At 47.6% G+C, this 24,829-nt stretch overlaps 1 protein-coding gene across 17 annotated transcripts in view; it reads left to right on the top strand.

The window, feature by feature from the left end:
- CEP250 (centrosomal protein 250) overlaps positions 1-24,829 on the top strand; it is a 50,098-nt gene continuing 25,269 nt past the window's right edge. For 2 of the 17 annotated variants that reach the window (XM_059133406.1, XM_059133405.1), the window contains exons 1-16: positions 6-168; positions 9,939-10,010; positions 10,301-10,597; positions 11,072-11,128; positions 12,290-12,372; positions 12,616-12,781; positions 13,507-13,613; positions 13,850-14,101; positions 15,658-15,754; positions 17,546-17,653; positions 18,200-18,361; positions 19,110-19,288; positions 19,624-19,806; positions 22,110-22,254; positions 23,094-23,240; positions 23,948-24,178. In XM_059133406.1, coding sequence (XP_058989389.1) covers positions 10,412-10,597; positions 11,072-11,128; positions 12,290-12,372; positions 12,616-12,781; positions 13,507-13,613; positions 13,850-14,101; positions 15,658-15,754; positions 17,546-17,653; positions 18,200-18,361; positions 19,110-19,288; positions 19,624-19,806; positions 22,110-22,254; positions 23,094-23,240; positions 23,948-24,178 — 2,103 coding nt within the window. In that variant the 5' untranslated portion in view covers positions 6-168; positions 9,939-10,010; positions 10,301-10,411. Of the gene's footprint in view, positions 169-9,098; positions 9,186-9,938; positions 10,011-10,300; positions 10,598-11,071; positions 11,129-12,289; positions 12,373-12,610; positions 12,782-13,506; positions 13,614-13,849; positions 14,102-15,657; positions 15,755-17,545; positions 17,654-18,199; positions 18,362-19,109; positions 19,289-19,623; positions 19,807-22,109; positions 22,255-23,093; positions 23,241-23,944; positions 24,179-24,829 lie in introns of those variants that run through there. The other 15 variants (XM_059133397.1, XM_059133396.1, XM_059133410.1 and 12 more) reach the window with 15 other exon arrangements.

Genomic DNA, 24,829 nt, shown 5'->3' with positions numbered 1-24,829 from the left:
GATCCAGGCTCCGGGGGCGGGGCTCGCCGCCCCGGCCGGAGTCGGGGGGGCGGGGTCTTGGCCGGGACCCGGGGCTGGGCTCCCGCCCCCGGCCGGGCCTTAGTGGCTGCATCTCCCGCTCCCATGCTGAGGATCACGCTGGAAATCGCGGGAGCCGAGCGTGGTGAGGTGGGGCCTCAGGGCAGGCGGGAGGTGCCCGGGTTAACGGTCCGAGGTCCGGAGACGCTCCCGAAGAGGGCGCCTCAGGGAATCCCGTTCGAGCAGCGGCTTCCCATTCCCCGGGACGAACCCGAGGCCCAGAGCGGGTCTGGGACCCGTCCTAGGGATTCCGGCCCCTTGCCTACGCCTCCAGCCGCGGCCACCACTCCGCGCAGAAAGGGATCTTCCCGACCCCCGTATCCGCAGCTGCCGGGTCCGGAGGTGTCAGGAAAAGGCGCTGTGCTCTCCGTCCTGCGCGCGTCTAGCTCCCGGCTCCCAGAATTTTGCGACTCCCTCTGTCCTTGGGGCTTTGCACGTGATCTGTCCTAAAGCCCAGTCGCACCCACCGCCCCGCTCCGGAACTCTGGCTCTCCGCGACCCGACTCAAGTATCACTTCCTTGGAAACATTTCCCAGCCGCTTTCTGCAGGCGCTGTTAATTCCACTGCTTGGTTTTTGAACTCGTTGCACGGAGTTATTTTTCCTGCCCACTTGTACACCCGTGCACTTGGGATATTATGCCTTGCCTTTTGTCTCTAGATAACAGAGCCTGGCACATGATGACACTAAGATTTCCTAAATAGTCACGAAGTGTCGAGTGCCACTAAATGTATTACAGGTGAAGGCCCGTTTAATCCTCACAGCAATTTCATAAAGTGGGTTCTATGTCTTCACATTTTATGCATGAAGAAACTGAGGCATTCGTAGATCATTTTGCCCAGAGTTCCACAACTAATTAGTGAGTGGAGCTGGGAGGTGAATTCTAGTCTGTGAATCCCCAGAGCATGTGATAATTTCACTGGATTGCCTTTGGGTTTGATAAATGTCTATTGAATTGGTTTTTACTTTAACCCCGTGTGTTATGGTGGGCACGGTTATGATGTGCATTTTGACTGAGAGGGCTTGGAAAGAAGATTTGATATCCCCAAATATAGGGAGTGAGATTGGGACAAAATCCCGGCCAGAACCTACTTCCTGCCCTATGTTCCTCAGGCACACTCTACCTTTCTTTGCTCCTTTTCCATCAGAGAGCTGCAGACCTAGACCTCATCATTTCACAGGCTTTAGAAAGTACCCCTCACAGAGCTGTGATTTCATAGTTCATGATTTATGAGGCAGCTTAATGTAATGGATTAAGCCTGGAGTTTGGAAGCAGATTGGGGTTTCATGCTTGCTTGGCTACCGGTCATTTATATCCCTTCCATTTTCTGAGCGTTATTTTTCTTGTCTGCAAAATGAAGACAATGATCTTACCTCAAAGGGTTTTTTGGTGAAGATTGCAGGTAATTGTTTTGAGAAAGTAAAATGCTATATAAGCCACATGATCCTTTTTTTGCTTTTTAGAAGGTTATAGAGCTGTGAGCGTTTTGTAAGACCATTGATGATGTGGATCACGATACCTAATGCCCTTATATTCTTTCATTCGGTCAGTCGAATATTTAATGTGTTCCTACTCTATACCAGGCACTGTTTTAGCAGCTGGGAATATAACAGTCAATAAAACTATTCTTGTACTTGGGAAATTTACATTCTGATCAGTATATTACACATAATAATCAGATAGCGACAGCACGTTATAAGGTAAATAGAAATACCAGTGTGTGGAGGAGTGGTGATATTTTATATTTGGAGGTTAGGGAACAACTTTAACTGAGAAGGTAACACTTGAACAGAGATCTGAAGGTGGTAAGGGAGTGAGCGAATCAAGAAGATAATTGGAGGAAGAGGCCCAGAAATGAGTGGGTGTCTTGGTGTGTTCCAAGCACATGCCTCGAGGAAGGCTGTGTGACTGGAGAGGAGTAGGAAATGGAATTAGAACCATTGGAGGCTGGGATCAAATAATTAGGAGCCTCGGGGCCATGAACATGATTTTGGATTTTCCTCTGAGTAGCCATTGGAGGGTTCTGAGTTGCATAATCTGTCACCGTTTTATTTATTTATTTATTTTTAAAGATTTTATCTATTCATCTGACAGAGATCACAAGTAGGCAGAGAGGCAGGCAGAGAGAGAGGGGGAAGCCGGCTTCCGGCAGAGCAGAGAGCTCTATGCGGGGCTCGATCCCAGGGCTCCCTCCCAGGACTCTGGAATCATGACCTAAGCCGAAGGCAGAGGCTTTAATCCACTGAGCCACCCAGGCGTCCCAATCTGTCACTGTTTTAAAAGATCCCTCTGAATACTCTGTTGAGATAGAACAAATTCTAAAGTCAGGGGTGGTAGCATTACAACAGTCTAGGAAGCTTTTCCAGTAATCCAGATGTATTAATTCTTTATCACTGGGCAAGAAAACACCCCCAAATTTAGCAGCTTGAAATAGCAATCGTTATCTCACACAATTGTAAATTAGAAATCTAGGAGCAGGGCACAGTCAGGTTAAGTGTCCGACTCTTGGTTTTGGCTCGGGTCCTAATCTTAGGGTTATGGGATCCAGCCCTGCACTGGATTCCTTGCTTGGGATTCTCTCTCCCATGCCCTCTGCCTCTCCCGCTCATGCTCTCTCTTTCTCTTTCCCTCTCTCTCAAAATAAATTTTAAAATCTTAAAAAAAAGAATCTAAGAGCAATTTAGCCGGGTGTTTCTGGCCTAGGGTTTCTCAGGACCCTCTCAGGAGATGGCAGTCAGGTTCCTGGCTGCTTTGCTCCCAAGATGTTTCCTTGCTGCAGGGCCTTTTTCACAGAGCTGCCTGAGTGTTCTCAGGACCTGGTGGGGAGAGTAAAAAGAGAGAGAGAGAGAGAGAGAGGCCATAGTGCCTTTTATGACCTTTTCTTAGAAGTCATTTCTACTTTATTCAGCTTCATTAACTTTATTCCAGTTCCTACCCAAGGAGAGAGAATTAGGCTCTGCCTCTTGAAGGAAGAAATATCAAAGAATTTGTGGGTGTCCCTTAAAGCCACCACACCAGGCAAGAGAGTGCCTTGGCTTGGGATGGTGGTAGTGAGAGGTTGAAAAGTGATAGCATCTGGTAGAGCCAACAGGTTTGCCGATAGATTGGTTATAGGGTGTGGAAGAATGGAGTAAATATGACCATAGGCTTTGGGCTTGAGGCTCCAGAAGGATGGCATTGCCATATACTGAAATGGGGAAGATTGCAGGAGCAGAAGTCCACTTTTGGACAGGTTAACTTTGAGATGCCTCTTAGACACCCATGTGGAGAAGTTAAACCGGTGTCTGGACTTAGTCTAGGAGTGTAAAGATTCAGAGGGAAGTGTAGCTTGGAGACCTAACATGGGATTCATGGATATCTAGGTGCTATTTTTTTTAATTTTTATTTATTTATTTGACAGAGATCACAAGTAGGCAGAGAGGCAGGCAGAGAGAGAGGAGGAAGCAGGCTCCCCACTGAGCAGAGAGCCCGATGCGGGACTCGATCCCAGGACCCTGGGATCATGACCTGAGCCAAAGGCAGAGGCTTTAACCCACTGAGCCACCCAGGTGCCCCTCTAGGTGCTATTTTAAGTCAGGAAACTGATGAGGATGAGGTTGCCTCGGAAATGAATGTAGATGGAGGAGAGGCCAGAAGCCTGAGCCCTAGGGCCTCCAACCTTGGGGACATGAGAAACCAGCAAAGGAGACTAAAGGGAGAAGCCAGAGAGGTGGAAGGAAAAAAGAGAGAGGCCTCTCATGGGAGGTTTATGGATGGGGCCACAAGCTTTTTTTTTTTTGCTTCCCAAGTTTTATTCAAGAACTCATACAAAATATTCCAGGTAAATGAATTTTAATCCTCATCTTCCCCTATCGTGGTAAATATGGAGGCAATGCAACTAATCACGTAGATTATTCTCCTCCAAATATTTTGTGGTGGGATATTTCAAATACTTCTTGGAAAAAGGCAACTCAGAAATTAACAGCCATCTTGCTCTGGTTTACGGAGATTCCCAGGTTTTCCATTCACTCTGATGCTCTCTTGAAGAAACTGCTCAAAATTGGCAGCATCCATGATTCCAATCCATGGAATCCAAAAAATCCATGATTTTTTTAAAAGTTATTTTTATTAACATATAATGTATAATTTGCCCCAGGGGTACAGGTCTGTGAATCATCAGGCTTACACGCTTCACAGCACGCACCATAGCATATACCCTCCCCAATGTCCATAACTGAACCACCCTCTCCCTCCCTCCCTCCCCGCAGCAACCCTCAGTTTGTTTTGTGAGATTAACAGTCTCTTATAGTTTGTCTCCCTCCTGATCCCATCTTGTTTCATTTTTTCCTTCCCTACCCCCTATAACCCCCGCCCTGCCTCTCAAATTCCTCATATCAGGGAGATCATATGATAATTGTCTATCTGTGATTGACTTATTTTGCTCAGTGTAATACCCTCTAGTTCTTTCCACGCCATTGCAAATGGCAAGATTTCATTTCTTTTGATGGCTGCGTAGTGTATATATATATATATATATATATATATATATATATGCATGCCACATCTTCTTTATCCATTCTTCTGTTGATGGACATCTAGGTTCTTTCCATAGTTTGGCTATTGTGGACATTGCTGCTATAAACATTTGGGTGCATGTAGGTGCAGTCAAGGATAAACCTCAGAACTTGCTTCTTTTTTTTTTTTTTTTTTGTCCCCCCACCCCCTTGCCACAAGCTTTTTCACGGGTGCCATAGCGTATTGGAGGCAGAAAACATGCTGAATTTTTTTGTGTGTCCACAAAGAAACAGAAGTTGTCTCTACAGACAAATATATATATATATATATATATATATATATATATAGCGTATTGGAGGCAGAAAACATGCTGAATTTTTTTGTGTGTCCACCAAGAAACAGAAGTTGTCTCTACAGACATATATATATATATATATATATATATATATATATATTAATTTTCATTGTTCAGGAAGTAAAATGTTGTGCCCTCAAGCATTTTTCCCTTTTTTTTGCTTTAAGTGACAAATTCTATTTAATGATACTAGTCCCCATGCTAGTCCTTGCAGTATACACACCTCCAAGTCTAGGTGGTGTTGCTTCTATTCTAGACTTTATTTAAATACCCCTTTTGGTTTGTTTCAGGTGAGGGGAACTCAGCATAATGTGTATCACTCTTCTGTCACTTTCCACACTAGGTTCAGAGGTTACTGCCCTTCTAGTCTGATTCCTGGCAAAAGGAGGTGGTCAGCCTTGCTCATGTCTCTATCACTGTGGCAGACTGCCCAGAACTGAGATCCCAATTTATGAGTGTCTATGGAATAAGTTAATGCATAAAAGAAGTGAATCTTTTTCCTTTTCCTGTCTATTCAGTGCTTTACAGTTTACAGAGCACACTGACCTCCACGGTCTCACATGAACACCATCCAGCCGCTAACCATTTGCCAAATACTGGCCTTTTGCTTTGCTGGGGGGACACGGAAACCTACCTTTCTTCTGGCGGTCTGCTAGTTCGTTTCCTGGGAGATTGACAGAGTGTTAATAAAACAGTGCTGAACTCCATCTTGAGGAGACTCTGTTCGCTCCCTCTTTTTATTCTAGTTTTAATGAATTTAAGTTTTATGGGGATTTTTTTTGTTTTAATTGTAAAACACTTCAAATCATTTTTAAGGTAAACTATTTTTAGAACAATTTTAGATTTATAGGAAAATGGCATAATACAGAGAGTTCCTGTCTGCCCTGCACCCCGTTTCCCCTATTAGTAACATCTTACATTCATATGGTATGTTTGCTATAATTCCAAATCATTCTTGGGGGTAAGTGGAACATATAAATAAAACATGAGCAAGATGAAGTTACTGTATTTCTGGAAGCCTCAGTTTCCTTACCTGTAAAATGGGAGGATTGGACTAAATTTTTTAAATAGCTCTAAAATGTTTAAATTATCTGCTGAAATAAAATAATCATATAATTCTAATACAATTCCACTTCTTTACTGAAGCATTACTATCACCTTCCCAAAGAGTATACACATCTTAACAGCAGCCTTTTTTTTTTTTTTAAGCTTTTATTTATTTATTTGACAGAGAGAAATCACAAGTAGTCGGAGAGGCAGGCAGAGAGAGAGAGAGAGGGAAGCAGGCTCCCTGCTGAGCAGAGAGCCGGATGCGGGACTCGATCCCAGGACCCTGAGATCATGACCTGAGCCGAAGGCAGCGGCCTAACCCACTGAGCCACCCAGGCGCCCCAACAGCAGCCTTTTTTTAAAAAAGATTATTTCTGTTAGAGAGAGAGAGAGAGAACACACACGTACCAACGGGAAGGGATAGAGGGAGAGAGAAAGCTCACTCTGTGCTGAGTGCAGAGCCCACTGAGGGGCTCGATCTCACAACCCATGAGATCATGACCTGAGCTGAAACCAAGAGTCGGACACTTAACCAGCTGAGCCACCCAGATTAAGAGCAGCCCGAGCCTCATCCTAAGAGATGGTTTAAGTATGAGAATTCTGGGGACTGTGGCAGAGCTGCCTGTAGAGACAGTAGATTGACTATACAACATTACCATTTTTGTAGGTTAAAGATGGGCAAATGTGGCAATTTTATATGGTTCAGCTCAACATTGGGGGATAGGAATTCAAAGGAGGGAGAGGATGCCCTTGAGACCTCTGAGACTCCCACTGTACAAAAGCCCAGCCCCAGTGCTCACGGTATTAGGAAAGGAAAAGGTCCGTCGGGTCCCTTGAAGCAACTGAGAGCTACTTTTGTTGCTGGCAGTGTTGGCAGAAGAGTGATTTCCCCGCAAGCTCGTGCCTCCTCCACAGGGAGAGACTGAATCAGTATCTCACAGAGCCCCCCCATGAACGGGTTGACAGCCGTGGTGGAAAGGAAGGGCAGAAAAAGACAATCTTTGGAGTGTGGAGGAAGACTGCATTCATCCGGGTTAGAGGCTAGGAAGAGGCAGCCCGGAGTACTGGCGCCACTCTACCCTTCCCACTCTGTGCCCTTCCCTTACGGTCTCCTCCAGGCTCTATGAACTCCACGGTCTTCTGTTGTCCAGGGGGTAATGTAAATTAGTAAACTGAACTTTCCTCTGTAACTTTTACAAGAAAAGCAACAGCACAAGTGCAGTGATAAATAGCCACTAAAATCTGCTATCGGTGTGAGGGAGAGAATAGGCTGGGGCGACTGGGGCGGTGGTGGGGCTGGAGACTGGTGAACTGGAGAGCATATGCCCCCCCTTAGATAGGGGCAAACACTCTTTTTCTTTTAATTTTTTATTTTTTATAAACATATATTTTTATCCCCAGGGGTACAGGTCTGTGAATTGCCAGGTTTACACACTTCACAGCACTCACCAAAGCACATACCCTCCCCAATGTCCATAACCCCACCCCCCTTCTCCCAACCCCCCTCCCCCCAGCAACCCTCAGTTTGTTTTGTGAGATTAAGAGTCACTTATGGTTTGTCTCCCTCCCAATCCCATCTTGTTTCATTTATTCTTCTCCTACCCACTTAAGCCCCCATGTTGCATCAGCACTTCCTCATATCAGGGAGATCATATGATAATTGTCTTTCTCCGCTTGACTTATTTCGCTAAGCATGATACGCTCTAGTTCCATCCATGTTGTCGCAAATGGCAAGATTTCGTTTCTTTTGATGGCTGCATAGTATTCCATTGTGTATATATACCACATCTTCTTTATCCATTCATCTATTGATGGACATCTACGTTCTTTCCATAGTTTGGCTATTGTGGACATTGCTGCTATAAACATTCGGGTGCACGTGCCCCTTAGGATCACTAGGTTTGTATCTTTAGGGTAAATACCCAGTAGTGCAATTGCTGGGTCATAGGGCAGTTCTATTTTCAATATTTTGAGGAACCTCCATACTGTTTTCCAGAGTGGTTGCACCAGCTTGCATTCCCACCAACAGTGTAGGAGGGTTCCCCTTTCTCCGCATCCTCGAGGGGCAAACACTCTTAACTACAGCTGGTCGTTGCTTTGTAGGGATGCGGGTCACAGGTCACTAGATATTCTGCTTTTCCAAAGGAGCCAGAAATCCTTATTTTTTTTTAAATTTATTTCTTTATTTTAGAGAGAGAGTGCTGGTGCACACACAAGTGAAAGGGGCAGGGAGAGGGAGAGAGAATCTAAAGCGGACTCCCTTACCCCCCCAACCACCCCCACCCCTCCTCACCCCTAAGCTGAGTACAGAGCTAGGCTTGGGGCTCAATCCCATGACCCTGAGATCATGACCTGAGCTAACACCAAGAGTCAGCCACTCAACCATTTGCGCCACCTGGGTACCCCCAGAAATAAGCATTTTCGTGTGCATTCTCCCAGTGGAAAATGTGTGTACCTAATTTGAATTCTTAAAAGCTTGGCAGAGGCCGCATAATGGTGGAAAAGAATGAGCAGGTCACGTTTCGAACCTCTGCTAAGGTTTTAGATCTGCCTCGAGTGAGGCCCACATGTGTTTCCTCAGCATCCTAATGACCAAAATGAATTAGACAGCTTCTGCTTTTGCGAATTCACAGATTAGTAGAGAAGATAGACAATTAATAATCATAAGATGTAATATAGTCATTAGACTCTTTCTGTATTATATATACAGTTATATATATATAAATGTCTTAAATACATAGGGTCATATATGCAGCTATAAAAGTGATTAACTCTTCCCGAGTACATCTGGGATGACATGATAGGAGATGGCATTTGAGCCAGGATGTAGGAAGTCAGCAGTTTGGTGCATTAAAGGGATTTGGGGCCCCTGGAACTCCCAGTGTATATGCAAATGTTAGATTTGCATTTGCTGTTCTATACTACTTTCTTCATCACTGTATATACCACTTTCTTCAGATGTTCACACTGATGGGGTGCTGGCTGGACCAAGAGGGCAGCTCTAATTTTCTATTTTCTTGATAGGTAATTGGAAAAACAAATATTCCTTAACCCTTCTAGTGCGAATCTCATGTCTCAGGGTTAATAAAATGAGAGCTCTAACCTACCCCCCTCCTCCCAGGTTATTGTGTGTTTCAGAAGCCTCAGAAACTCAGAGGTAACATGGCTGGGAACCTTCATTCATGGATGAGGGACTGGAAGGGAAATGGTATGTTTGAGATCACAGAGCCCATTAGAGGCAGAGCTTGAATTGGTGCCCCAAACTCTTCCTGACCACCATGCCTCCCCCTCTCCATGTCTCTTCCAAGCTCTCTGCTTAGGCTGGCGTCCCCCTGTCCCTGTCTCCCCTCTGCCCCTGGAGATGGCCCATTGCCTTGTTTTGGCCTAGCTCCTGCTGGGTGAGGAGGTTTGCTATCTTAACTAAAGTTTGCTATCCTACTGAAGGTGATTCCTTCCCCCTCCCCCTGCCTTCCCACTGCATCCTCTGCTGTCTTAATGGACCCTCCTGGCCTGAAATGCCTGCTACTCTGTTTCTTCATCAGATGGTCAGACTTGCTGGTATTCAAATCCCTAATAACTGAATGCAAACTGTATGAACTTTGACAACTTGCTTAACCTTTTTAATTTCTTAACGGAGGCTTAAGCTTTCTTTGTAAGCTTCAGTTTCTTCATCCGTGTACAAAGAGTTCTAATATCACTTCTGCTGAAGTGTGATAGGAAGGCATTGGAAGGTTTCAAGATTCTTGGGACGACAGAATGACCTAGCACGGGTAAAGCAGTGAACTGTGGCTGACCCATAGACATACCTGACAAGGATTAACCATGGTGGTGATTCACACAGTTCACAGACCAGCAGATTGGGTTAAATGCCAGTCCACTATTTACCCTTCCTGTCATTAACATCTCTGTCATGATCACACGGACTACATTGTGTTGTGATTGTGTCTTTCTCCCCAACTAGACTAGAAACACCTTCAGGGATTCCTTCTACAGATGGCTCATAGGCACTGTGCCAAGCACCAGGAACATGCAGGTAAACTGAGCGCTCTTGATCTAGTGCAGAGTTCCTGAAGGTGTGCCAGAAAACCCTGGTTCTCTGAGGTTGTCTCATGATCCAGTGAATTTGGGAAATGATGCTTAGCCCACCCCCCCCTTTAGAGATTAGGGTCCATGTTAGTATTTTAAAGGCTCTGATGGATCCTGTAGTAAAGGAATCCACTCACTTTCCCCAACGCAGCTTTGTCAGATCTAGTGAATGTTTGATGAGTAAATTTGAATCACCCAGGCATTCCTTTCATCTCCTCTGTGTGCTTTGGTCCCCAGCTCAAGAGGAGGTCCCCAGCTCAAGTGGCACAGGAATGATTAGAGACCTTACCGGGACTGAGCAGCCTCTGGCTGAATAGGGGCCTGTGGGCTTACCTGTCTGATGCTCCCATGGAGACGGGAGGCCCCGGCTTGAACAATATGAAGCCCCAGGCACTGCAGCTGGTGCTGGAGGAGCAAGTACTGGCGCTACAGCAACAGATGGCAGAGAACCAAGCCGCCTCCTGGCGGAAGCTGAAGAGCTCCCAGGAGGCCCAGCAGAGGCAGGCAACCCTCGTGAGGAAGCTGCAGGCCAAGGTGAGGCAGCAGCCCATCCAGGGAGGCGAAGAGAACACCCCCAAGCACTGAGAACATCCCAAGCTGAGGTGGGATAAGGGTTCCAGGAGACAGAGCCATGTAGTGGGAATGTCCCTCAGCAGCCTCTCCTGTGACGCTCAAAACTACTCCAGGAGAGATCGATCCTGTCGCTTTTAAAGATGGCGGTCCCAAGGGCTAAGTGGGTTGTCTATGTTTCCTCCCCTCGGCTAGAGCGAGGACCTGGTCCGGTGTTTTCTGGTTCCAAAGCCTGTACTCTTACCCCTCCGATACAACAGGCATGGGGAGAGTATTATTAACTGACCAAATGGAAATGATGAAATGTTATGGCCTTACCCCGCTGTTGTCACCCAGACACTGTTCACACAGGGTTTGTCCCAAATCTTCCTGGGCCTTTGGTTTGGGCTGTTGGTACCAGCTGTGACCGTCACCCACACCCTGCTCTGTTTGCCTCAGGTGTTGCAGTACCGGACCTGGTGTCAAGAGCTGGAGAAGCAGCTGGAAGCCACTGGGGTGAGTGAGACTGTTTTTTTTTTTTTTTTTTTTTTTTTAAAGATTTTATTTATTTATTTGACAGACAGAGATCACAAGCAGGCAGAGAGGCAGGCAGAGAGAGAGAGAGAGAGAGGAGGGAGCAGGCTCCCTGCTGAGCAGAGAGCCTGATGCGGGACTCGATCCCAGGACCCTGAGATCATGACCTGAGCCGAAGGCAGCGGCTTAACCCACTGAGCCACCCAGGCGCCCGAGTGAGACTGTTTTGTGTCGCCCCCAGAGCCCTCAGTGAATATACCTGCGAGGAAGGCCTTGTTTGCTGATTGATGGAGACTGGGGTGTGACAAGGCCGTGTTTGGTGGAAGTCCTTCCTCTCTTCAGTCCCTGAGAGCTTTATCCCACAGATACTCTGATTGGATTGGCTATTCTGAGCCTGTCAACCACCAACCCTTGGCTCTCTGAGGACAAAATGTAGCTTCAGGAGATTTAATCAGACTAGAAAGGATGTGGAATCAGAGGGAAGAAATGCATTTTTCCTCCAGAAGGTGTCAGTGTTTATCTGTCTTAGATGTGGGGCTTTGCAAGCCTAAACATGTTTGTGGCAGAGGAATTTATTTGTGCCGTTGGCTGGGTAGAACGGGCTTTGAAAAACTCATTGCCTTTGTTCCAGCTCTCTCTTGGCACCTTCTCACATTACCCTCAGAAAAGTTCTCTTAGAGGAAGGGAAAAAACAAAACTTACTGAGCACCATTCCGTGTAGGCCAGGCGCCATTAGGCATTGTCATATAACGATCTACGGGGCAACTTTCTATGAGGAACGGTGTCTCCTTCATTTTGTGAAGACTTTGTGGCTCAGAGAAGTTGAATAACTTCCCACACTCCAAAATGTAGTGTAGTAGAAGTCAAGGCTGTTAGTGAGAGCTCTATCTTACACTTCTTGGGTTGAAAGCTCTTTTCCCTACCCAGCGCCGTCTTTCAGGAGACATTACTGGTTCACTTTTGGAGAAGGGGATGCAGTGGATTTACCTTCAGGATGTAGTGGTGGAGTAAAGAGGCATATTGCTAACACCGGAGAGGAGGAATAGAAAGAAAGCAGGTGGCTGCAGAAGGGGGCATCAAGCCATTGGTCTGAATGGTGTTCTCTTTGGTGGTAAAAAAAAATCTTGTTTCTGTCTGGCTAAGGGACCAACCCCACAGAGGTGGGAAAGCGTGGAGGAGCCGAACCTGGAGCAGCTGCTGGTCCGATTGGAGGAGGAACAACAGAGGTGATGAACCCCAAGTTCTCTGGGCGGGGAGGTGTGGGCAGGCGATTCTGGTGGTCTGTGGGTTGAAAAGGCAGAGGGGGTACCTCGGCCCTGAGCGCTAATAGGGCTCAAACCACGGACCTCAGCCTTAGCCCTTCAGTCCCTGGCAATGGAAAATTCCAGTGTTTGTCGTCTTACTCCAAGAGGTCCAAGGGTTGGATCAAGCCTTTATTTTGCACTTGCTCCTGCCCCTCCCCAGTGCAGGTGTGAGAGTCTAGCAGAGGTGAACACCCAGCTTCGACTGCACATGGAAAAAGCTGACATGGTGAATAAAGCGCTTCGGGAAGATGTGGAAAAGCTGACAGTGGACTGGAGCCGAGCCCGGGATGAGCTAATGAGGAAGGAGAGCCAGTGGCAGATGGAGCAGGAGGTAGGAGGAACAGGAGGGCTTGCACTCTAGGCACCAGCCTGGTCAGTGCTGGAAAAGAGTACCTTGAGGACCTGGATGGAAGCTCAGCTGTCACTAGAGTCCCCGGCTCTCCTCCCCACTCCGACTGGCGACTTTGCCCTGCCTCGGCTCTCGGCTGACTCCTGTCCTTACCTGCCTCGTCGAGGTTTTGCTAGCAGGTGGCATGACACTCAGAGCACCTCTGTTCCTGCATGAGGGACTAGCTTTGGTTCTAGAAGGATCTGAAAGCTTGCTGACTCCCTTCTTCTGGAGGTCTGCATATCTAGAAGCTAAGGAGGTAGCTATTGAAACCAAATGGGAAAGAAAGACCAGATAAAGACCCTGGGACTTTTCAGATCCCAGTGCAAGGAAACGAATGTTTCCTGAGTCTTTTCTGGGTGCCAGGCACTGTGCTAGTCCTCACTGTAAGTCTGTGGTAGTAATGGCGGCTTAGCAACAACTGTTTATCTTTTTCTAATCCGCTCAGAGGAAGGTCATATGCCATCTCAAACCCTTCGACTTCTTAAATGCCACTGCTAACTTTATTAAACACTTCAATGTGACTTGAATAGAGACCCCCGTTCATAAGCTCTCTCCTGTAAGTCCCTCCTTCCCTCCCCCGAGTAGTCAGGAGGAATGCAAGACTCTTGTGCTGGCAAAAGATGGCCCTCTGCCCTTTGACATGACCTGGGTTTCTGAATACACAGTTCTTCAAGGGCTACCTGAAAGGGGAGCACGGTCGCCTTCTTGGTCTGTGGCGGGAGGTGGTGACCTTCCGACGCCATTTCCTGGAAATGAAGTCAGCTACTGACAGGTTAGTGTGGGTTTAGGAAGGGAGGTTTGCCCCTGCTGATTCTAGACTTAGGGCAGTGGGCTGCTGTAGCAGCGGGGCATGAAGTAGAAGGGGATGGAAGAGTGGGTGAGGGAGGGAGGATATTGCTGGATTCAGATGATTTTCCCAGACCTGCTCCTCAAGCTTTACTGGGCCTGATCTCGATGCTCCCTTAATCCATCTTTACCGGAGTCCGCTCTTTCCTGCCTTGTACTCAGAGACCTGACGGAGCTCAAGGCTGAGCATGTGAGGCTTTCGGGGTCCCTGCTGACCTGCTGTCTGCGCTTGACTGTGGGTGCCCAGTCTCGAGAGTCTGAGGGCTCTGGGAGACTGGATGGCAATGAGCCAACCCAGCTGCTGCTTCTACTAACCAAGACCCAGGAGCTGGAGAAGGAGGCCCATGAAAGGAGCCAGGAGTTAATGCAGCTGAAGAGTCAGGGCGATCTGGAGAAGGCTGAGCTACAGGATCGGTGAGATGGGCTGGGGTCTGCCGAGGGTGGTGACTCCCTTAGGGGGACCGAGACAGCTGATAGGAGTTGGGGGTGGGGTGTGAAGAGCGTTCCCCCCACCGGAGGGCAAGGAGAGGTGCCAGAGGGAGTCTAGTTTGAAGCCACAGTTGGGGCCATGTCACTGCCCTCTGCCCTCAGACTGTCTTGCAGCTCAGCTTTTCTCCTGTTGATTTATAGACCTAATGGTGACTGTTGTCTGTCAACACCAACCTACTCCCATTCCCAGAACAGCCAAGCTCTTCCATGCTTCCCTGCCTTGGTACATGCTGACCTTAGCCTGGAACGCTTCCCTCCCTTCTGCCTCCACCTTATCCTTTAAGGCATGGTTCTGAGAACCCTTCTCTGAACTCAGTAGCCTGTTAAATTTCTATGCCCTGGTGTGGCCTTTTGACTTGCTTGTTACAGCTTTGATCCCACTGTTTCTCTCTGATTATTTAGTTTTGGGGGTTTTTGTTTTTGTTTTTGTTTTGGATTATGACAAAATAGATTTTTTAAAAATAATAGTAAGAAGGGCAGGGACCTGAGCGAAGAGCCCCATTTGAATTTCTGGACAGGTTGGGGCTTATACCCCATGGCTAGGGTTGTGTCACCACCTATTGGTGGTGGATGTAAATAGCAGTTTGTTTTGGGTTGGGTTGGGAAGGACAGAGAGACCATGTCTTAGTTAATTAAGTCTGTGTCTCCAGTGCTTGGCATTTCATCTACTGTAGAGTAACATTCAAAGAATGTTTGTTGAAAGATACAAGGATTAAATGAATAGCCATACAGTGAATGAAAGCTCTTAGATATTTTTTATTAATTATTAAGACTTGAAAAAAAATAATTTTAACTCCTAAATAACATTATTTAAGAAATATTTATTTAGGGGTGTCTGGCTGGCTTGGTAGAATGTGCAGCTCTGGATCTTGGGGTCATGTGTTTGAGTCCCTGCTAGGTTTAGAGATTACTTTAAAAAATATAAAAACTTAAAAAAAATATTTATTTAGCTACCCATAGAATACTAGGTACTGAGCTCCAAGATGTAGCATTAAGTGACAGAGTTATATGATGATTTCCCTGAACTTTGAGGTTAATATCACAGAGGTTGACCATAATCTTCCCCAAATTACCCCTTCATTTTCCTTATCAGAGACCCTTGGGCTAGAGGGACCTGGGGACTCTCCCATGTGGCAACTCTGATGTTCTTATTGGCTTCAGGGTGCTTGACTTCAAGACCAAGTGGGGCCTGGAAAGGCCTGGCCCAGGGCTTTCCTTCAGCTCTCGGGCCCTCAAACACGTGCTCCAGCCATGAGATGTGGTAAATCCCTGCATGTGTCTGAGTGCCTTTTGACTCCTGCCTTTCACCCCAGTTCAAGGCTATAGCGTTATGTGGTACTCAGGGAGTACAGGGGTGGGGGTGCCCAGGTAGCTGTGGGGGGGCTGCAGTGGGAGTGTCTGTTGGGGCTGGGGTGTGCTACATGATAGGCCTGTCCACCTCAGTGGGCCTCCGGGATGATAGTGCTGTGCTCTCTCTTCAGGGTGACCGAACTCTCTGCTCTGCTGACCCAGGCTCAGAAACAAAATAAGGATTATGAGAAGATGCTAGAAGCTCTGAGAGAGACAGTGGAGATCCTGGTACGTGACCATTTGTTCTGGAAAGGAGTTGGGAGTGGGCCTGTAGGTTCCTTTTCCTTTATGGACAGATGATGCAGGATACCAGTTAAATGTGCCTTGATAAAAACCAAAAAAAAAAAAAAAATGTTGGCTGAATCTGACAATTAATTAACTCATTGATTTATTCCTTCATCAGTAAATACTGCGTCCCGTCCCTCCTGCATTCCTGAGGAAACTACAATGATGTGCACACCCAGTATGTCCTCCTCAGAGAGAGTGGGACACGCGTTTCGAGGCACACTGGCAAAGGGTGGGGTTGTGTGAGAGATTCAAAACCCAGTCACATGGGGAACAACTGAGGAATGTGGCAACGGTCAGCTTGGAGAGAGAAGGGCTTGAGGGAAGACATAATGGCCGCTGCCACAGACCTGAAGGACTAACATAGGGGGAAGGAGTTGGCTTGTTTAATGTTTTCAGGTCGGCACAGGCAGTGTCGGTGACTAGAAGCTATAGGCTGGGACAATTTGTCTACCAGCAAGAGAGCCTCCATCGTTGAGAAGTCTGTCCTGTGGAAGAGTGAGGTTCGTGTCCCTGGCTTCTCATCTGCCAGAGATATTATCAAAGGGACTCTCTGAAGGTTCGACTAATTAGAACTTCTGGCTTAATTCCACATTTCCTTTAGTTTCTTAGAATTTTCAGATCTTTCTCTTTAGACAGATCCTGAATGACCATCTACATGCAAACCTCTGGTCTTCTTATCCAAGCTGGGCTCAGCGGGGACTCAGTTACTTGTGCCTTTTGGTTCCCTTTGGTCAGAAATTTGCAAAGTCCAATGTCTGCAGTGCCTAGATAATGCCGAAGAGTAAAGTGGGTTCAGTTGTACGGATTCTGGTTGGTTGCCCAGCGCTGTCATAGTTCGTTTTGAGTACAGGAGAGGACACTTGATCTCAATATTAAGGAAACAAGGAGGCATCGTAGGGACCATGGAACCCCAAAAAATACAAGTCTCCTCTAGCAGAGGCACCCACTGTTCAACTTCAGAAAATTATTGCTGTGGGGACCTGGAAGCTGGTGTGGCTCATCTGTTAACTTTTTGAGAAAAACCGGAAAGTCAGAATTTCTCAATTCATAAAATCTCTCAAAATCTCTCAGTTTATAAATGTCAGTTCAAGTTCTGTGCAGGCCAAAGAAAACACAGCTGCAAGTGTATGTCTTCAGGCTTTCACTAACAGTATGATCAGAAAAACTGAGGAAAGCTCTGGGGCTTGGGGTTTCTCTGGTCTAGCCTTAGGTCTCCAGGATCGCTTTGATGTTCAGGGACAGCTGCCACCCTCCCTCCCATGACCCCTGTCATTCATTGAGCATTTTCTTTGTGCCAGGCACTGTGTTGAGTAACTTACGTGCATCTTTTTCATTTAAGCCTCAACACAAATCTGTGAAGTAGTTGCTGTTAATTTTCTCTTTTTTAAAGAGAAAAGAAGCTCAAAGAAGCAGCGGCCTAAGGTTGCCAAGCTAGGATGTGATCGAGTAAGAACTCTAACCTAGGCATTCCCATTTGGAGCTCTGATTTGCTTACTCTGAACTCTTTTTTTTTTGTTTTTTTTTGTTTTTTTTTGTTTTTTCTTACTCTGAACTCTTAATCACCACATCCCACTGTCCTCAGAGTCCTGGGACAACAGTAGGATTCACCTGTGGTCAGGGAAAAAGTAGCATTGACCGAAGAGACAGAATGAGCTTCTGATTCATTTGGAGCCCGGAACGGTAGATACTTCTGCAAGTTTGGCTCACAGCTCTGTCTTGTTCCCTGTTCAGGAGACAAATCATGCAGAATTAATGGAACACGAGGCATCTCTCAGTAGGAGTGCCCAAGAGGAGAAGCTGTCTTTACAGCAGGTGATCAGGGATATAACCCAGGTACTGGTAAGCCTTCTGTTTGTGGAAACCGGATCATGGCTCACTGCTCCACAGGCCTCCTTGTCCTCTTAGTCATGCCTAGGTTTCCACATTCTGAGATGCTTGGGCTTAGGGTCTTTGAGGAACGAGTTCTCTGAGTGTCTTTGAGGATGGGCTTGCTCAGGGGTAGCTAAGCATTCACGTGCTGGCCCTGCCTACTGGAAGAGACCCTCTTCCTTATTGCCATCTGCAAGTCTCAGGCCAGTGGCTGGACTCTGGTCTTTGTTACATCAGTACCCTTTCCTTTCTTCATTTCTTCTTTTGTTAATTGCCTCAGAGAGTACTCTAGCCTTCTTGCTAGTCCTATGTTTGGGTGACCAAAGGTGAGGGATTGGAGGAACCAATCCTTTTTGCTCTCAGATACCCTCCGCCCATCTGCAGGGGAAAAGACGTGAGAAGGAAAATGTCAGGTTTGTCCAGGATTAGTCTTCTCAAGTTAGTCTTCTAGTTAGTCTTCTGTGCGGACTTCTGCCTTGGTCAGTAGGGTAGTGACTCTACCGTGTTGGGTTTCAGGTCATGGTGGAAGAAGGGGACAGCTTGGCCCAAGGCTGTGGTGAGGATTGCTCCTTGGGGTTGGACGCTAGTGGCCTCTCCTCCCAGTTTGATTCCCAGGACCCAGAAAAGGCCCTTATTCTGGTGCGTTCAGTGGTGACTCGAAGACGCCAGGCTGTGCAGGTGAGAATCTGACCATTCCTCCTCAGCCATGGGTATGGGTGTGTCCGAACTGCTCTGTGCCCCAGGTACCTTCCTCACCTGGACTGTCCCTTTCCTTTTTTTTTTTAAAGATTTTATTTATTTATTTGAGAAAGAGAGAATGAGAGAGAGAGAGAGCATGACAGCGGGGAAGTCAGAGGGAGAAGCAGACTCCCTGCCAAGCAGGGAGCCCAATGCAGGACTCGATCCTGAGACTCCAGGATCATGACCTGAGCCGAAGGCAGTCGCCCAACCGACTGAGCCACAAAGGGGTCCCTGCACTGCCCTTTCCACTATGTTGACCATTCTTGAGGTATTTTCAACGCTCCCAAAGTGTTCATTAGAATCTCCCGGTGTCTGCCCAGTTGTCCTTGTGACTAATAGGCACATTCTGTGTGCCCAGTGGTATGCTTCCCTTGGCATGCCATCTTTGTATAGCACTACACAAAGTGTAGTGTAAGTGTTCCCGACTCTAAGGGTTCCAGCCACACTTAACCCTCTCCGTGATCGCACCCCAGCTCACATCTGAAGATGATGGGCCCCAAGACTCCAGGCAGCACAGAAGCCCAGTAGTCATCTCTCATCCTCTGTCGTCTTGACTGGCCACGTCTCTATTCCTGGCTTACCCTTATCCTTGGCAACCCTCAGCTGCCTCACCCAGCCCCACTCTCAGGGAGCTTCATTCTGCCCTCTTGGTCACCATCTCACTTCTGTCCCTCTCCCTCCATAGGACTTAAGGCAGCAGCTTTCGGGCTGCCAGGAAGCTATGAGCTCCTTGCGGCAACAGCATGATCAGTGGGAGGAGGAAGGCGAGGCCTTGAGACAGCGACTGCAGAAGCTCACTGGAGAGCGGGATACTCTGGCAGGGCAGACCGTGGACCTCCAGGGGGAAGTGGAGTCTCTTAGCAAGTGAGCAGGGGGCTGTTCATCCTTCCCCCGCCCCACTCCCGGCTCAGTCCTCATCCAGCCATTTGCTCACTCCCTGGATGTTTCTGGTTGCCTGTCCCTGCCCGCCCTGACCCCCAGGGTTGTCCAGGGATGTCTTGCTTTGTGTTCTGCTTATTCCTGCTCACTCACTTTGGGGTCTTTGTGATGAGTTAAAAAAAAAAAAAAAGTTCCCTGCTCAAAAGGGAAGATGAGATTTTGAAAGGAAATAACACCTCTGTCCTTTGATCCTGTGATGTCTGCTTCCGGGAAGGATTGGAGGTTCCAAGGTTTGTTCCAGGAGGTTCTGCTTGTTCCAGGGAGCGCGAGCTGCTGCAGAAGACCAGGGCAGAGCTGCAGCAGCAGCTGGAGGTGCTGGAGCAGGAGGCATGGCGGCTACGGAGGACGAACGTGGAGCTTCAGTTGCAGGGGGACTCCGCTCAGGGCGAGAAGGAGGAGCAGCAGGAGGAGCTGCACCAGGCTGTCCGGGAAAGGGAGCGCCTGTACGTGTGTCCCCTCCTCCCTGGGGCTTGATGGTCCCTTCAATTCCACACTCTCCTCCACCCACTCCCGTCTCATAGGAAGTGGAGTAAATCGAAGCCTGGCGTGCAGTGGGTTTCCACTAGCTTACTCTGCTCCTTTTGCAGAAGGCTGCATACAGCAAGTTCACCCAGGCTTTTCTGAGCCCCGCTAAGGGCTGAAGCACTGCGGGGTACAGGAACTAGTAAGACCCAGGCCCTGATCTCAAGCAGTTGCAGTCTCATGGGGAAAACAGACAAGTAAATAGCAAACTGTGGCATGAGGCCAGATGAAGTATGAGGAAACCAGAGCTTCCAGCTGGGTCCTTTGGATGCATGAGAGTGACAGTTGATAATGGAAAGCCTCATGGAGGAGGGGGTGGTCTTTGAGCTGGGCCTGGACATATTTTGATTGGTAGAGAGTGGGAGAGGGGCCAGAGGGACAGATTAGCAAAGAAAAGAATGCAGCAGATTCGTGGCATATACAGAGTAGGCTAGGCTGGCTGGAGGGTAGGACTTTTCCCAGGTAGTAATGGGAGATGAGTGCGTTAAGAAAGGGAATTCCAGGGGCGCCTGGGTGGCTCAGTGGGTTAGGCCGCTGCCTTCGGCTCAGGTCATGATCTCGATGGTCCTGGGATCGAGTCCCGCATCGGGCACTCTGCTCAGCGGGGAGCTTGCTTCCCCCTGTCTCTCTGCCTACTTGTGATCTCTCTCTCTGTGTCAAATAAATAAATCTTCAAAAAAAAAGAAAGAAAGAAAGAAAGAGAAAGGGAATTCCAGAATCAAGAGACCTAGCGAATCTATAAATGCCCATATATGTCATAGAAAAAGCAAGGACTTTTGAGCTGGTGAAATCTTAGTTAAAATTATGGCTCTGCCGCTTGGGTAGATTATTTTATTTGTATAAAATGGGAATTATAGGGTGCCTGGGTGGCTCAGTTGGTTGAGCAACTGCCATCAGCTCAGGTCATGATCCCGAACTTCCAGGATCAAGTCCCGTATCAGGCTCCCAGCTCCTGGGGGAGTTTGCTTCTCCCTCTGACCTTCTCCTCTCTCATGCTCTCTCTCACTCATTCTCCCTCAAGTAAATAAATAAAATCTTAAAAAAAAAATGGGGATGATAGTATTTACCTTGAAGGATCCGTGGGAAGGTTAGAGCACTGTCTTGCAAAATGCTGGCATAGAGCCGGCATGTGGTAGGTCTTCAGTAACTGGTAGCGGGGCCTGTGTTCTTCCCCTCTGGTAGATTCCCCTCCTCCCCTGCGCTCTCGCTCCTTGCAGCAGGAGGCACGGATAATGGAATCTTGAAGGACTACTATAAGAATCATGACTCATGCAAGGATGGTCTCCCCCATACTAAGGAGAATAGACAACCCACAAAGATAATTATGTTTTTAAATTTAATTAGTGTGAACTGGTAATACATATATCAATATTTATTATGACCTGAAAGTCAAAACTATTAAAAAAGACAAACACAGGGGTGACTGCGTGGCTCAATCGGTTAAAGGACCCAACTCTTGATTTCGGCTCAGGTCATGATCACAGGGTCTAGAGCTGGGCATGGAGCCTACTTAAAAGCCTCTCTCTCCCTCTCCCTCAACTCCTCCCCAGCGTTTCCCTTTAAAAAAAAAAAAGACAAACTCAGAGATCCGCTTCTCTGTTTCATTCATGCCATTTCCCTTGCTTCTATATGCAACCTCTTAAACTGCTTTGTTGATTGTCTTTCCATCTGCTTCATGCAAATACATGCATATATTCCTTTTTTAAACAAAATTTTATTGTTTTTATTTTATTTTATTTTATTTTTATTTTTTTAAAGATTTTATTTATTTGACAGAGATCACAAGTAGGCAGAGAGGCAGGTGGGAAGCAGGCTCCCCACTGAGCAGAGAGCCCAATGCGGGGCTCGATCCCAGGACTCTGGGATCATGACCCTAGCTGAAGGCAGAGGCTTTAACCCACTGAGCCACCCAGGCGCCCCTATTGTTTTATTTTAAGTAGACTCCAACACCCAACATGGGGCCTCAACCATGACTCTGAGAGTAAGACTTTCATGTTCTACCGAATGAGCTGGCCTATGCATATTCTTAATTTCTCCCAATGTCTGACTTTTTTCACTTTATATGTCATGGAGTTCTTATTATTTAGAAATAAACCATGGAGTTCATGGTTTTTAGGGACCTTCTTCATCCTTTTGCGTGACAAGCGTAATCACACTCCTGTTACCTTTTGGGGTGTGGCCACCCCCTGAGACTGGCCCCAGCCTCCTCTCCTTTCCATCCTAGTCAGGAGATGCTGGCGGGCCTGGAAGCCAGACAGTCAGAATCGCTCAGTGAGCTCATCACTCTTCGGGAGGCCTTGGAGGCAAGTCGCCTGGAAAGGGAGTTGCTGAGGCAGGAGCAAACAGAAGTGACCTTGGCGCTGACCAGGGTAGGTGGGCTTGCTTGGGGAAGGTGAGGGGGGTTTTAGAGAGTTGTGTTTCTAGGCAAAAGGCATGCAGCCTGACTCATTCATTCTTCACCTACCCAGGCACGACCCTTCATATTCCCTACATCACTTAGTTGCCTCTGCTTTTGGCCTCTGTCCCTCCCAATGGACTCTCTAGGCTGGAGTTAGAATGGTTTTCCAAAGTGTAAATCTGGTGACGTCGATCTCCTTCCTGTAATCATTCAGTGGCTTCCCAGCTGCTTGGTGACACGTTCAAAGCCCTTTGCATCTGCCCCAAACTGTTCCCAGCCTCTTCCTCTCTCCAGATCCTTTCTTAACTCCCCATCCACCTCGACTCCTGCCACCTGGCACTGATCACGTGATGTTCTCCGGCTTCACGCTGCTCTTTCCTGCCTCCGCTGCTTGTGGGCTCCTCTTCCCTTTGGCTGGACTGCGTCCTTCCTCTCCTTCTACCCACAAATCTTCCTCACCGCTCAATACCCACCTTCGCTGCCAGCTCTTCTGCCAAACATAGAATTCTGATTCCCCCAAACCGAATAAACACAGTAAATAATTTGCAGAGCACTGTGGGCTTACATTGCCTGGGATGTCCTTGCAGTTCTAGTTGTTTGTACATCCTGATGTCTTTGCCTCTACCGTGAGCTCCTCTCCTACTTCTCTGTGATTGAAGGAAGGAAGGGAGAGAGGGAAAACTTGTTTCAAATGTAAGGGAAGGAAGAGTGTTCTCTGTACAAGGACAGCAGCAGGTGTTGGGGACGTGAGCTGCTCACTGTGGCAGGAAAGCTGGCACAAGGCATCCCTTTAACTCTCCTTGTTTTTAGGCAGAACAGTCAGTTTCCGAACTGTCAAGTTCTGAGAACAGCCTGAAGGCTGAGGTTGCCGATCTTCGGGCTGCTGCTATCAAGCTCAGTGCCTTAAATGAGGCTTTGGCCTTAGATAAAGTTGGACTGAACCAGCAGCTTCTCCAGGTAAGCAAAGACTTCTCTGATCTGTAGGGTAGGTCTGGGCCCTGACGCAAGGCCAGCCAGTGACTGGTAGACCTGATGCCCATAACCGGGAGGAGTCTGTAATAGATCAGCCCAAGACAACTCAGCTCCTAAATGTAGTCCTGAGATGAGCAAAAGGAGCATTGGGGGTGCAGAGGACAGCCAAGACTATAACACATGGGTTTGGCCATTAAAAATAGTCCCCTTTCACACCTCCACAGAACCACTTACGGGCTGTAGGGTAAAATCACCAGGGCCAGGAAGAAGGCCCGCATCCTCTGAAAGGAAGACAAGGTGTTTAATCTCATTGCATGAGATAATAGCAATCACCAGAAAAGGATCTGCTGAAGAGCCTACATCTCAAAGAGTCTTCTCTATGGGTTGCAGATGTAACATGGCTCTTCACTACCACTGTTACCTTGAGCCCTGGAAATGTTCCAGAGTCCTTTTATTCTGAATTCTTTGAGTAAGCGTTTTTGCCTTTTAATCACCATCCACAGCATCAACCCACCCAGTGCCTGGAACACAGGCACCAGAGCAAACGAATGCACATAGTCTGCCTCTCCCATAAGCCCTCCTGTGTTCCTCTTTGGAGAACAGAGTCCCATCTCCCTCGGTTTTCTGTCTTAGCACTTGATCCGTAAGCTGTAACCATTGGTCTTTGATGCCTTTCCCGTTCTGACCAGTAGCTCGAACAGGAGAACCAGTCTGTGTGCCGCAGAATGGAAGCAGCAGAGCAGGCGAGAAACACTTTGCAACTGGGCCTGGCGGAGGCCGAGAGGGGCCGGGAAGCCCTTCGGGAGAAGAACACTGTCTTGGAGGCTCAGCTGCAGAAGGCGGAGGGGAGCAGGGCTGAGCTGCAGGCAGACCTCAGGGGCATCCAAGAAGAGAAGGAAGAAATTCAGGAGAAGCTCAGCGAGGTGAGAGGACAGATCTGATGCCATTACACGAAGGTATCGCACAAACCCATCGTAAAAGATGAAAACTCAACAGAAATGGTTCAGAAAGTGGGAAGATCTTACTTCCTAAAAATGACTGATATTACTAGTTTGGGATACATCCTCCGATTTTTTTTTTAAGATTTTGTTTATCTTATGGGGTGCGGGGAACACAAGCAGGGGTAGTAGGAGAGAGAGAAGCAGGCTTCCCATTGAGCAGGGAGCCCGATGTGGGACTCGATCCCAGGACCCTGGGACCATGACCTGAGCCAAAGGCAGACACCCAATGACTGAGCCACCCAGTTGCCCCACCTTCCAGTTTTGATTTTTTTTTTTTTTACTATTTTATTTATTTATTTGTCAGAGAGAGCAAGAGAGAGCAGGCACACAAGCAGGCAGAGAAGCAGGCTCCCTGCTGAGCAAGGAGCCTGATGTAAGACTCGATCCCAGGACGCTGGGATCATGACCTGAGCCAAGGGCAGTGGCTCAACTGAGCCACCCAGGTATTTCCCCCCGCACCTTCCAGTTTTAAAGAGAATTTCTGTAGGAATCCTTCAGTTCCTCCAGCAACTCACACCCTCTGGCTTGAATTAGATGCCTTTCCTAGGTACTCTACCTCCAGATATTCCAGCT

This window comes from Mustela lutreola, chromosome 9 (assembly GCF_030435805.1).
Source record: "Mustela lutreola isolate mMusLut2 chromosome 9, mMusLut2.pri, whole genome shotgun sequence".
In the NCBI taxonomy this organism is placed as follows: Eukaryota; Metazoa; Chordata; class Mammalia; order Carnivora; family Mustelidae; genus Mustela; species Mustela lutreola.
The sequence above is the reverse complement of the archived record's forward strand: the minus strand, read 5'-3'. Positions and strand labels throughout refer to the sequence as shown.